General features: G+C 52.1%; 2 protein-coding genes across 5 annotated transcripts; one reads left to right on the top strand and one right to left on the bottom strand.

Moving 5' to 3' along the window:
- Positions 1 to 232: 232 nt before the first annotated feature.
- Positions 233 to 6,117, top strand: MLX (MAX dimerization protein MLX). 4 transcript variants are annotated; one of them, XM_003813894.5, is made up of 8 exons: positions 233 to 570; positions 1,023 to 1,059; positions 1,865 to 1,954; positions 2,232 to 2,338; positions 2,599 to 2,698; positions 2,902 to 3,001; positions 3,377 to 3,578; positions 4,955 to 6,117. In XM_003813894.5, exons 1-8 carry the CDS (start codon positions 406 to 408, stop codon positions 5,009 to 5,011), a joined length of 858 nt encoding a protein of 285 aa, XP_003813942.2. In that variant the 5' UTR covers positions 233 to 405; the 3' UTR covers positions 5,012 to 6,117. The 4 variants fall into 4 exon arrangements, with proteins under 4 accessions (XP_003813942.2, XP_003813944.1, XP_003813943.1 ...); XM_003813895.6 differs by having other exon boundaries at positions 498 to 732; XM_003813896.5 differs by lacking the exon at positions 1,865 to 1,954 and having other exon boundaries at positions 449 to 570.
- PSMC3IP (PSMC3 interacting protein) lies at positions 5,718 to 12,779 on the bottom strand. The gene is made up of 8 exons (XM_003813899.7): positions 11,040 to 12,779; positions 10,848 to 10,948; positions 10,603 to 10,692; positions 7,512 to 7,623; positions 6,882 to 7,027; positions 6,715 to 6,768; positions 6,511 to 6,570; positions 5,718 to 6,428 (listed from the first exon to the last, which is right to left on the bottom strand). The coding sequence occupies exons 1-8, from the start codon at positions 11,218 to 11,220 to the stop codon at positions 6,372 to 6,374; spliced, it is 801 nt and encodes a 266-aa protein (XP_003813947.2). The 5' UTR covers positions 11,221 to 12,779; the 3' UTR covers positions 5,718 to 6,371.
- Between the last annotated feature and the right edge of the window lie 11 nt (positions 12,780 to 12,790).

The following is a 12,790-nucleotide window of genomic DNA, read 5'->3' as shown; positions in this document are numbered from 1 at the left end:
GCTGGGTGTTGGAAGATCAGCCTTCCACGCGCCAGGCGGGGCCTCTGCCCTCACAGAGCTTGCAGCCTGGTGGGGTCGGACGATGTGGCTGGGGGCTTCTCTGCCCGGCTCCTGACACACCGGCCAGCAGTGCAGGTCCGGTGATCGCGGGGAGGCCGCCCTCAGGGTAACGTGGGGAGCCGGCCGGACAGTGCGCGTGCACACACTATCTGCGGCGGTGTGCTGACAAGCCAATTGAGGGGACTCCATCTTACAAAACGCGCTTCATGTCGCCGCCATTCCACTGCCTAACCCGGGGAGGGCAGGCACGGCGGGGAGCAGTCCCGAAGGAGGCTGGCGCCAGGCCAAGCGCCGGGCCTTGACGGCTGGAACCGTGGAGTAAAGTCTTTGGGCCGCGCATGCGCGATGCTTCGCCCTGCCCCACCTCTCGGTCGCGGATTGGCGGGCGCGGGTCACGTGGGAACACCACCCGCTTCCTCGCCGCAGGGGGCCCGCCCGCTGGCCCGTTTCCGGTCCGGTGGGTACAAGATGACGGAGCCGGGCGCCTCTCCCGAGGACCCTTGGGTCAAGGCAAGCCCCGTGGGCGCGCACGCCGGCGAGGGGAGGGCGGGTCGGGCTCGTGCACGTAGGGGGGCCGGAAGACGAGGGGCTTCCCTCCTGTCCCCAAAGTCCCCCACGCTCTCCGTCCCCCGGGGCTGCAGAGAAGACAGCTCTCACCCCGCGTGTGCCAAGGTGGGGAGATAAACGAGGCGTATGCGCGCGAGTCGGGGGAACGGGGCACTGGGGTGGAGTAGGGGCGGAAGGGATCATACACAGGGGAGGCACTCGCACGCCCTAGCCTGTGCCAGTCTCGGGGGACTCATTAAGCTGCCCGCGCACCCCGGGCTGTGTGTGTGCGCGCGCGCAGGGTGACAGAGGCGCCTTCCCGGAATGGGGGGCGCGCTGTGCGTGCCAGCAGTGGAAGGGGCGCCTCCCCCTAGGGGCGGAGGTCTGACGGGCCCTTCCCGTGCTCTGTGCCGCAGGTGGAGTATGCCTACAGCGACAACAGCCTGGACCCCGGTGAGTAGCTGCCCCATCTTAAGCTCTAGAGGGACACTCCCGCCCAGGCTCTCTAGATTCTTGTGGCGTTGCCAACCACGCCTGAGCACAGTCCACTGTCCCTGAGCAGAGTTCCTGGCTTGAGACAGCAGGAGCTGAAGGACAAGGGCAGAAAACAACTGAGGGGGACACCTAGTTCCCTCTGCTCTGGAACAGGGAAGTGGTGGAACTGATCACTCACCACTCAGTGGAGCAGCTGATCACTCACACCCTCATCACGTCCACATGCCCGTTTGTGAGCCAGGGGGTATCATGCAGGCCTATGGAGCAGTGTAGACACTAGGGAGCAGAGCACTGCAGCGTGGTCTGGCAGGAAGTGGGGGGCCCAGTATGGTTGGCTTTGGGTTGAAGGGAAGAGGTCAGCATTTAAGAAAGCCATTGTGTGGCCGGGCGCGGTGGCTCACCCCTGTAATCCCAGCACTTTGGGAGGCCGAGGCAGGCGGATCACGAGGTCAGGAGACCGAGACCATCCTGGCTAACACGGTGAAACCCCGTCTCCACTAAAAAATACAAAAAAATTAGCCGGGAGTGGTGGCGGGCGCCTGTAGTTCCAGCTACTCGGGAGGCTGAGGCAGGAGAATGGCGTGAACCTGGGAGGCGGAGCTTGCAGTGAGCTGAGATCGCGCCACTGCACTCTAGCCTGGGCGACAGAGCGAGACTCTGTCTCAAAAAAAAAATAAATAAAGCCATTGTGTCCTACAGGTGTCTGAGGGTCTGGCAATGTTCCCCACCCCACCCCTTAGTGATTGGGGCCTCTCTTTTCCAGGGCTTTTTGTAGAAAGCACCCGCAAGGGGAGTGTAGTGTCCAGAGCTAATAGCATCGGTTCCACCAGTGCCTCTTCTGTCCCCAACACAGGTAGGCAGTAACATCCCCCCCCACCTCGGGGGGCTCAGATATGTCATAATTGTAGTACCTTTCCTAGACAGGGAAGCCCCAGCCATCCACGCAGGGGTGCTGGAGCCAAAGTATCAGACACAAGGTCTCACCATCTTTCACCTCATCTGGAACATTAGGTGGTTCTGTCCATCTGCCTTCTCTGGATACCAGGTTCTTCCCAGCTGGGGAAAGGTGGGCTAGCTGGACCCCACTGGGCCCCAAGATGACCTTTCCCTGCCCCCATCTCTGAGCGTAGATGACGAGGACAGTGATTACCACCAGGAGGCCTACAAGGAGTCCTACAAAGACCGGCGGCGGCGCGCACACACTCAGGCTGAGCAGAAGAGGAGGGACGCCATCAAGGTGAACAGGGAGGCCTGTGCCTCAGCCAGTGCAGGAGGGCCCTGCATAGTTTAGCTTCCTTGTGCCCTGACCCTCTCAGACAGTCCCAGGCACCCTAGGGGGTGGGCAGGTAGTATAGTCCCAGGCACAAACACCTCCCTTGCAGCCTTCCCACCCCGTTGAGTTTGTGAGCATAGAACTTGGTGTCATGGAGGAACTTTATGCCATTTTGCTTTAATCTCTCAGGGTTAAAGAACCCATTTCCCCTGCTGTTTCCACAGAGAGGCTATGATGACCTTCAGACCATCGTCCCCACTTGCCAGCAGCAGGACTTCTCCATTGGCTCCCAAAAGCTCAGCAAAGCCATCGTTCTACAAAAGAGTATGGCTAGGGAAAGCACTGGAGGGGATGGAGCCAAGAGGGGCTGTGAAGAGGCCAGTGCCTCCTACCCACCCATGGCTCGGCCTTGGTGTGGTGATTGCCATGGGATAGTTGGGGTCTAGGGTAAAGGGAACAAAGTCAGCCTTATCTTCTTGGTTGAGAATACTTCTGTACCTGTCCTTTTTTTCTTGCCCCCACCCTAGCCATTGACTACATTCAGTTTTTGCACAAGGAGAAGAAAAAGCAGGAGGAGGAGGTGTCCACGTTACGCAAGGATGTCACCGCCCTAAAGATCATGAAAGTGTAAGAGGGGTGCTGAATGGGGGGAACCAGAACTTCTGAGGCAACTTCATTGCACACCCTCCCTTGTTCAAAGGCCACATCAGTTACTGCTGTACAGATAATACTCTTAGTTCCTGAGCTAGCCAGTAGGACTGTGTATCCCCAACTGTCCTTACACATGGCAGACACTCAGGAAATGCCTGTTGGATTAATGTAAGGAAGGTTGGAGAGAGAGGGCCACCTTTCCTGGCCTGGAAGCAGTATCTCCCTGATACTGAACCCCACCCAGAAGCTCTCTGGGGATGCCATTCCTGGGAGTACACAGGATAGTCCTGTCATTCTTCTTGGGTGGGCGGAGCTGCTGCAGCACCTCAGCCCTGGCCTGCATGCTTTTAGGAACTATGAGCAGATTGTGAAGGCACACCAGGACAACCCCCATGAAGGGGAGGACCAGGTCTCTGACCAGGTCAAGTTCAACGTGTTTCAAGGCATCATGGATTCCCTGTTCCAGTCCTTCAATGCCTCCATCTCAGTGGCCAGCTTCCAGGAGCTGTCAGCGTGTGTCTTCAGCTGGATCGAGGAGCACTGTAAGCCTCAGGTATGGGGCAACAATAGGCACAGGGTCTGCGGTTTTCTCTACCATCAAGCAAAGTGGCCCAAGCCATCAGCTGTTGAGAAAAGCATGGCAGCTGCTTTTAGATCTTAAGGGCGTTTCTACAGCTTTCAGGGCCCTGGTATTTTCCCTTTTCTTTGCTGTCTAACCCACATCTTCATGTTACGGTTTCATTCGGCAAGTGTGACGTGAGCTCAATGTGAAGTCCAGCTCTTGGCTTTTGTCTAGCTCATGTTATCACTGCCCCTGTATGGAAGCCCCAGGCATCTGCAGCAGAATTGGAAACGCAAATTCTGGGACCCTACCTTTAGGCCCCCTAAAGTAGTTGCCCCAAGAGCTTTTTAAAAATTTATTTATAATGGAGATGTGCTAATGGTATTGCACTAAGTCTTCTAATTGAAGTCTAGTTGCTTTTTCTGAGGTTTTAAACTTGTGTCTGAGATTTCTTGTTCGTTTCTCAACATTTTTTTTTTTTTGAGACGGGAGTTTCGTTCTATCGCCCAGGCTGGAGTGCAGTGGCACAATCTCGGCTCACTGCAACCTCCGCCTCCCGGGTTCACACCATTCTCCTGCCTCAGCCTCCCGAGTAGCTGGGACTACAGGCGTGTGCCACCATACCTGGCCAATTTTTTGTATTTTTTAGTAAGACGGGGTTTCACCGTGTTAGCCAGGATGGTCTCGATCTCCTGACCTTGTGATCCACCCGCCTCGGCCTCCCAAAGTGCTGGGATTACAGGCATGAGCCACTGTGCCTGGCCTCGTTTCCCAACATTTTTATTGTGAAACACATTAAACATATTGTGATGTTGAGAGGAGTTCACAGTGAACACTCGTATACCCGCTCCCTAAATTTTACCGAAACATTTTACTATATTTCCATCTCTCCATCTTGCTTCAGGAGCACCTCAAATTAAACTGCAGACATCAGTACTTCCTGGGGGCTTTTCTTTTTTTTTTTTTTTTTTTTTTTGAGACGGAGTCTCACTCTGTCACCAAGGCTGGAGTGCAGTGGTGTGATGTCAGCTCACTGCAACTTCCACCTCCTGGGTTCAGGCGATTCTCATACCTCAGCCTCCTGTGTAGCTGGGATTACAGGCATGTGCCACCACACCTAATTTTTGTATTTTTAGTAGAGACGGGGTTTCACTATGTTGGCCAGGCTGGTCTTGAAATTCAGGTGATCCACCCGCCTTGGCCTCCCAAAGTGCTGGGATTATAGGCGTGAGCCACCACACCTGGCCCCCGGGGGGCTATTTTTAAAGCACTTTTCTAAAGTACATGGCTGATCTAGGCAGGCATCTTGGAAACTACTCTGCGTTGACTTGGGCATTGTCTATTTCTTCCTCTGCTGCCCTCGCCAGACCCTGCGGGAGATTGTGATTGGCGTCCTACACCAATTGAAAAACCAGCTTTACTGACCGGTTCTTGGAAACCTGCAGAACAGCCAACAAGAGGCCCTTGAATCTCTACTTGGCCACTGAACTGCTGGGCCCGGGAGACTGGACTACAACACCTCACACTGGTCAGCTGGTTTCTACTTGGTGTTTGGTTTTTCCCAGCCCCATTTTATCTTCAGCGGAGCTGCGGTGTTTGTTTTGTGAAAGCTTCTGATTAATTTATTATATTGACGATAAAACTCAAACCTACCCAGCCTTCCCCCCACTCCATGGAAGTCCCTGGGATGGGCGTCTGCTCTGGACACCCCAAAGAGCTCCTGCCCTCTCAGCCCTTTATTCAAGCCTCAGATTTCTGCTCATGATCTACATAGATTTGGAAACTGTTTTCCTCTGTTTTGGTCTCTTGGGCAACATTTGGCCCAAGTTTGGGCAACATTTGGCCCAAGTTTGGGCATTTTGGCAGTAGCTGTATGGGAGAAAAAGTAAGAGGAAATATTCCCACAGCCATGAAGGGTGAAAGGGCACCTTGTGCCTAGACTAGGGCTGCCTGGTCAGTCCCAGGTGAGGCCAAGGGCTTTCTGGCCGTCTCAGGGAGGGGCCACCAGGTTCCTCCCCTCACCCCATATTCCATCACCTTCCTCCTCTGCTCTGGGTGGTAAGGGAAGCCCTCCCGGTTCCCACAGGCTGTGATGCTGCATGGCAGAGGCAGGTATAACACAGCACTACATACTGGAAATTTTTTATTTTTCTAAATACCAATGCAGTTTTGCTACGGTTACAATTTTGAAATATTAACTGAGCCTCAAAATCACCCTTTCTGTCAAGCATATCTTGGCCTCTCCCATGTCTCAGTGTTGCCTGCATTTCTCCCAGGACTTGGGGGTGGGGTGAAAAGCGTACAAAAGATACTTAAAAGGGCTCCTGGGGTACACAAGCCCAGCAGGTCCTGAGTGAAGCCGTGGGCCCTCCAAATGCTCGTTTTATAGCAACCTGTCTCTACCCTAGTTCTCCAAATTCACTTCTGCCTTCCTTAGGTTTGATATCTGGCAGGTTTGACTATCCAGAGGAAATTAAATATTTTTATATAAAATTAAATTATAATAAATATTGCCAAATGCTTTCCTTTAGCATTGTTCCAAGTCTAAATGTTAACCTCAAGCTACTGCAATTTAGACAATGAAATGGGCTGGGTCTACCCCCAGCCACCAGCCCTCATCCTCTCTACCCAGTGCTCTGGTTTATGCTTGTCTCCTGACTGCTCTGCTTAAAGGTGAAAGTAGCAGGAACAACAACAAAAGCCAACCAAAAACAAGGTAGCCAGTGCAAGACATCTCACTCTTCTGACATCCTGCAGTCCCCACCAGTCCCGACCGTGGGCCCCTCAGGGGTCTGGGAGTGTGACGTTGTAATCTTCATCTGTCTCTATCCCAACTTCCTCCTGTGAGACAGGGAGACAAGTGAATGAGATGTCACCAGGATAAGACCACAGGGAAGCAAAGAAGGAAGAGAGCTCCACTTACAAAGAACTGCTTCTTGCTCTTGGGGTATCCTTCAAGTATTGCATCAGACAGCTCTGTAGCCTGACAAGAAATAAAACCACCCGTTTTCAGATGGGCAGCACTGGGCACTGCCTGTCAGTTTGTGATATTGTGTAGCGGCTGATCTGGTGCCTGCCATTTTCAAAGGCACCTCCAGGGCCTGTCTCGGAGCTCCCACACACTTACCATCCTCTTCCTCTTCCTCCACTCCTTACAGTACTTCTGCCTCTCTCTGTACACCTAGAAGGAAAAAGCAAGTTCCTCTAACTGCTCAGAACCACAGCAGCCCTCTGGGGCTCAGCCCTGATGTTCACTCTGGACCTGCACAGCGGTCCTCCAGCCTTCCAGCTCACCTGCTCTTTCTCTTCTGGAGTCACATGATTGGTAGCTGCTTTAATGTTCTTCAATCTCTCTCTGTAGCCAGCGCATTCCTTCTTTAACTCCTGGATTTCTTTCTGCATCTCTGGTGTGGTCAGGGCACTAGATAATTCCTTGAGCTCTGAAACCACATCCCCCTGGGGTCACTTGCTACCCCTGAGGAAGGAGTTCTGTCTTTCCCAGTGGGTGCTCTCTGAGGTGTTCCACCTTGCTCTGGATCTATCATCTCACATGGAAATGCTCAGGAAACTAAGCCTTACAGGATTATTTATTCTTCTAATTTTCTTTCCTCCTCCATCTACAAGTAGCGTGGGTGTGAGGTTGAACACTTAGGCGTAGCCAGTTAAAGAAGCAGGAATAAAGGGAAACGTGGGGACAGTGTACTGATAATCGTGGCAGGGAGAACAAATGGCATATCTTGTCCATTTGTTGGTACACAAAAGCCATTAGTTATCCTACATTTCTTTTTATGCCTAAGGGAGCCCAGCAAAGGGGTCTTAGCTGCAACAAGATGCTGCAGTCAATTGAACCATTCATTTAGTAATTCCTGACCTCTAGAATGAACCTAAGCCTATGGGCACTTTTGAGGGGTTACCCAGTCCTACCAGCCTCCATGTAGCGGCAGCTCTGCTGCAAGCTCTGCATCTTAGCAGTGAGGGCCACGATTTTGCCATCTAGGCCTTGAAGGTCAGCATCACTCACCATGTCAAACTGGTCCTGCCAGACAAAGAGGGAAAATACAAGTGAACTGTTGTGAGGCACAAAGATGGGAACACACACCTGGGAAGGCACCATTTGGATACGCTCAGGAACCAGCCACACCCCAAACTCTCCAGAGGGTCTGCAGAAATAGTGGGAGAGTACTTTTGAGAAATTGTTTTCAGTTAAGGAGCGGCCCCACTAAAAAGGTAGGAAAGAAAAGCTGAAATCTAATGCTTGTCCTTAAGCTACTAGGTTGACAGGATACTGATTAGGACAGAAATCTTCCCATTTAGTGATAAAACCACTACCTGGGCTGAAGCAGTTAAGTAACATTGTTCCCACGGTGGGGAAACCTAGATCATGGGTTTCCATAATAGATAGAAACTGGACAGGTGAAGAAGCATGATGGATGGGATGGATGGACTTCTTTTCTTCTTCCTTCCTGTCCTTTCTTCCCATCCTTCTTTCCACCTTCCTCTCTCCCTCCTTCCTTCCTTTTTCCTCCCTCCCTCCTTTCCCCTCCCTTTCCCTCTCTCTTTCTCTTTCTCCCTTCCTTCCCTCTTTTCCTCTCTCTCTTTCTCTGTCGCCCAGGCCAGAGTGCAGTGGTGCAATCTTGGCTGACTGCAACCTCCGCCTCCTGGCTTCAAGCGATTCTCATGCCTCAGCCTCCTGAGTAGCTGGGATTACAGGCGCGCACCACCAAGCGCAGCTAATTTTTGTATTTTTAGTAGAGAAGGGGTTTCACCACGTTGCCCAGGCTGGTCTCAAACTCCTGGGCTCAAGTGATCCATCCGCCTCAGCCTCCCAAAGTGCTGGGATTACATGCATGAGCCACTATGCTGGGTCTTGGGATCCATGTAGATAAGGGATTCCAGTAAGTCTGAGGAGCTTCTCTCATGAGGGGCCATTGCTAGAAAAGAACTGCACTGGGGATCAGTGTGGGGGTGGGGGAGGTCACATCAGTTGGTGATGGGGAGCAGGTTGAAAAAGTATGCCAGCCAGTGCAGTCTGGACTCTACACTTGGGCAAGGTGAACCTATAGGGCAGAGGCCAGCAAACTATGGCCAGCAAGCCAAATCCTGCCAGATGCATGTTTTTGAAAACAAAATTTTATTGAAACAGCCCCACCCGTTCATTTACATAGTCTACAGCTGCTTCTGTTCTACAGTGGCAGAGGTGAGTAGTTGTGGCAGTTGTACAGCCAGCCATGACAAGAGATACATATGGCCCACAAATCCTAAAAATACTGTCTGGCCATTTGCAGAAAAAGTTTGCCAAACCCTCCTTTAGAGAATTATCTTTAGATGAGTAACACAATGCAGCCTGTTTTAGGAAAGTCAGCCTTAAAAGTGGTTTGGTTCAGTTTAACGAGTAATATCTGCTGGATGTTAGATACTGCGGAGGTGCTGATCAGATAAAAATGAATTGAGAAATGGGGTCTGCCCTAGAGGAACTTCAGTTGAATAAAGGAGACAAGTAAAAATAATTGTAATACAGCATGCCTCAAAAGAGGTAAGGGCCAGGCTGGGCACAGTGGCTCATGCCTGTAATCCCAGCACTTTGGGAGGCCGAGGCGGGTGGATCACGAGGTCAGGAGATCAAGACCATCCTGGCTAACACGATGAAACCCCATCTCTACTAAAAATACCAAAAAAAAAAAAAAAATTAGACTTCGTGGCGGGTGCCTGTAGTCCCAGCTACTCTGGGAGGCTGAGGCGGGGGAATGGCGTGAACCCAGGAGGTGGAGCTTATAGTGAGCCGAGATTGTGCCACTGCACTCCAACCTGGGTGACAGAGCGAGACTCCGTCTCAACAACAACAACAATAACAAAAATGGTAAGGGCCTGAAAAAGAAACAGGTAGCTCGGAGCATTCAAGGAAGATTTCTGGAAAAGGTGATGTCTAAGTGAAATCCTCAAGGAAAGAAAGAGCTGGCCAGGAAGAGAAGCAGGTACAGGGAAGACAACATGCAAAGGACAGAGCAGTAAAACACATCAGAATTATCTAGTGTTCGTGGATAGAAAAATAATGAGGATTGGTGAGGCCAGAGGCTGGCTGGGGCGTCTTCCGGTGCCTTTTACATGTTTTTTGCAGCACTAGAGAGCCATTGAAGAGTTTTAAATAGGGAAGGTGCATGACCAGATGTATTTAGACAGATCATTCTGACTGCAATGTTTAAGAGTTTAAGATATGTTTGAAGAGCCAAGATCTGTTAGGAGGATACTGCAACAAATAAAGAGGGCGTGAACTAGAGCAACCATGGCAGATGGAAAGGAGAGTGGATTCAAGAATGGAAAAATCAGCCAGTCTCTGTGGTTCACGCCTGTCCTCCCAGCACTTTGGGAGGCCAAGACAGGAGGATCACTTGAGCCCAGGAGTTGGGACCAACCTGGGCAGCACAGTAAGACCCATCTCTATAAAAATAAAAAAAATAAAAAACGGAAAAATCAGCTGGACTTGATGGTTGACTAGTAAAGGAAGTCAAGAATTGCTCCCAAGTTTCTGGTTTGGGTGAAGAGTAATTCCATTAGGGGAGGAGAATGTTAGAAAGAAACCAGTCCGGGGTGGGGGGAAGATGAGGCATTCTACTGTGGCAATTTTGACTCTGATATTAATGCCTGACAGATTCCAGCTGGAGGTCTGGGCTGGAGAATATAAATTTGATATGTGTGTTTAGAGAATCGGATGGAGGCAGGAGGAACATCATTTGGCAGAGGGTGTTGCTAATGTAGATGATAAGGAATAAGAGCTTTGGAGCGGAAATGGATCTTGGTAGCAACAATACAGAATCTTCTGTCATCCATCATATTGTAAATCTGGAAACCTCGTGAAGTTGGGATCCTAACAAGAGGAGTACACACCTTGATTTAAGGATGGTGGCCTAAGACAGGTGAGTTTTCCATGGGGGGCCTTGTCCCCAAAGAGTTCACACTAGGAGTAGATTCACCCGTTGTCGGGCTCTCATGGGTGACAATCGGCGCAGGTTCTCCTCACCTGATCCGCAAAATAGATCTTCTGCTTGCCGTACATCTTCTCTTTGATCTTGCCTTGTTGCGCCAGCTGCTCCAGCGTCTTCACCACCACCTGGCAGAGGAGAGAGGAGCAATCAGAGGAGTCTGAGCCTGGGTCTGGGGAAATCCAGCCAGTGATGTGGAAAACGCCCAAGGCTCCAAAGGGCACGACCCCAGCCTGAATCCAGGGAGTCCGACGGAGAGGGAATCCCGGGAGAAGGTCCTCACCGCCTTGCCCAATCCGTGTTCCCGCTGTAGGTTCCCGAACACATCCTGGGAGCTGTAGGGCCGGTTCTGCTCCTGCAGGTACCTCAGGAGGATCCCGGCGGCTACGGAGAGAAAGGCAGGGGAGGGGGCCACTCAACCGACCTCCTCACCCACTGCCCTCCCGGGTCTTCCCCGCGCCCACGCCGCCGTTACCTCCCGCCGCAGCTTCTGCCCGGCCTTTACTCATCGCCTTTCCCGCCACCCAACTCAGAAAGCCGGACGTTGTAGTTGCTCGGGGCGACGGCTCCTTCCGGCGACGGGGGCGGGCCTCGAACGGTGATTGGCTGAAGGGGAAGCCTTCCGGAGGGGCAAAGCGACCCCTCCCGGACTCCATAGTTCATTTCAGGTCGGAACTTGCGCATCCGGGCCGGACCTCAAGCCATGGGCCTCTGCGAAGGCGCCGGCGTGCCCACGGCTAAGAAACTTCCTCTTTCTGCTCCCGGGAACGAAGGCTGTAGCAGAGAAGGCCTTCAAGTTTCGAGACCCAGTTCCAGCCGCAGCTGAGCGCTGGTGACCTTGAGTTAGGTCTAATGTTGGGACTGGAAGACGCTTCAGACATCCGCTGCCGCCCTGGGCAAGCGACCAGCTCAAGGTTACCCCACAGGGACGTGCTCTGGTCCCACGGTCCAGTGCTCTTTTGTCGGTTAGTTTTGTCATTTGTAAAATAGGAACAGTAGATAGTAGTAGGAAAGTGGTTGTGAAAACAATAGAAAGCTAAGCGCCTTGGTCGGGCGCAGTGGCATGTCACCCCTGCAATCCTATCACTTTGGGAGGCTGAGGCGGGCGGATCGTTTGAGCCCAGGAATTCGATACCAGTCTGGGCAACATGAAACCCCATCTCTGCAAATAAAGTACAAAAAATTAAGCGTGGTGGCGCGCTTCTGTGGTCCCAGCTACTCTGGAGGCTGAGGTGGGAGGGTCACCAGAGCCCCGGACATCGAGGCTGCAGTGAGCCACTATGAGCGCGCCACTGCACCCCATCCTGGCGACAGAGCGAGACGCAGTCTCGAACAACAACAAAAAAAAAGTGGGAAGGGGGGACAGCTAAGCGCCTTGGAGAGCAACCACCCTTATTTGCCTAATACCGAGGTTCGCACCCAGGGGGCACTCGACACCTACTGTAGTTTGGACGCCAAGGAACGATAGGGTTAGGAGGGGGCTACTGTTCAACCACAAAGCTTGTGGAAAAGTTTGTTAGCCCAGACAATCTCAGGGCAACACCTGGCAGGTGCTTTCCACCCCTGACCACAGTGGCCAATGGGACAGAGCCTGAAATAAATATTTCTAGTTTCTGAGGTGAGCTGAAGGCCAAAGAGCAGCTGTCCCTGCAGCTCAAACCATCCAGTGGAGGAGTAAGGTGCTACTTTTTAAAGCCTTCTGCTACCTACAACCTCCTTAGCCTTTAAAACATGTGCTTGTCTCTGCACGTTTAGGAGACAATATTAAGAATTAGAAATGAAAGGGCCGAGCGCGGTGGCTCACGCCTGCAATCCCAGCACTTTGGGAGGCCAAGGCGGGCGGATCACGAGGTCAGGAGATCAAGACCATCCTGGCTAACACTGGGAAAACCCCATCTCTACTAAAAATACAAAAAATTAGCCAGGCGTAGTGGCGGGCGCCTGTAGTCCCAGCTACTCGGGAGGCTGAGGCAGGAGAATGGCGTGAACCCGGGAGGCGGAGCTTGCAGTGAGAGATCGCACCACTGCACTCCAGCCTGGGCGACAGACCAAGACTCCGTCTCAGAAAAAAAAAAAAAGAAATTAGAAATGAAGGAAATACAGGCTAAATACTAGCCAAGAGTGCCAGTTATACTGATGGTGGGGCTCTCACAAGAAGGAAAGTAGCCTCATACTATGGTGATGTTCTGGCCATCACGAAGTAAAAATAGGGGTGGGCTGGTGGGT

The sequence above is a fragment of the Pan paniscus genome, chromosome 19, assembly GCF_029289425.2.
Source record: "Pan paniscus chromosome 19, NHGRI_mPanPan1-v2.0_pri, whole genome shotgun sequence".
NCBI classification, from domain to species: Eukaryota; Metazoa; Chordata; class Mammalia; order Primates; family Hominidae; genus Pan; species Pan paniscus.
Note: the sequence above shows the minus strand (reverse complement) of the source record. Positions and strands in the feature narration are given on the sequence as shown.

Coding starts and splice junctions, on each gene's coding strand:
- PSMC3IP (XM_003813899.7), bottom strand. CDS start 11,220: ATGGAGTCCGGGAGGGGTCGCTTTGCCCCTCCGGAAGGCTTCCCCTTC. Junction 10,693..10,847: donor AACACGGATTGGGCAAGGCG/GTGAGGACCTTC, acceptor CTCCTCTGCCAG/GTGGTGGTGAAGACGCTGGA. Junction 6,769..6,881: donor CTCCAGAAGAGAAAGAGCAG/GTGAGCTGGAAG, acceptor TTTTCCTTCTAG/GTGTACAGAGAGAGGCAGAA.
- MLX (XM_003813895.6), top strand. CDS start 529: ATGACGGAGCCGGGCGCCTCTCCCGAGGACCCTTGGGTCAAGGCAAGC. Junction 2,699..2,901: donor AGCCATCGTTCTACAAAAGA/GTATGGCTAGGG, acceptor CCCCCACCCTAG/CCATTGACTACATTCAGTTT. Junction 3,579..4,954: donor AGGAGCACTGTAAGCCTCAG/GTATGGGGCAAC, acceptor TGCCCTCGCCAG/ACCCTGCGGGAGATTGTGAT.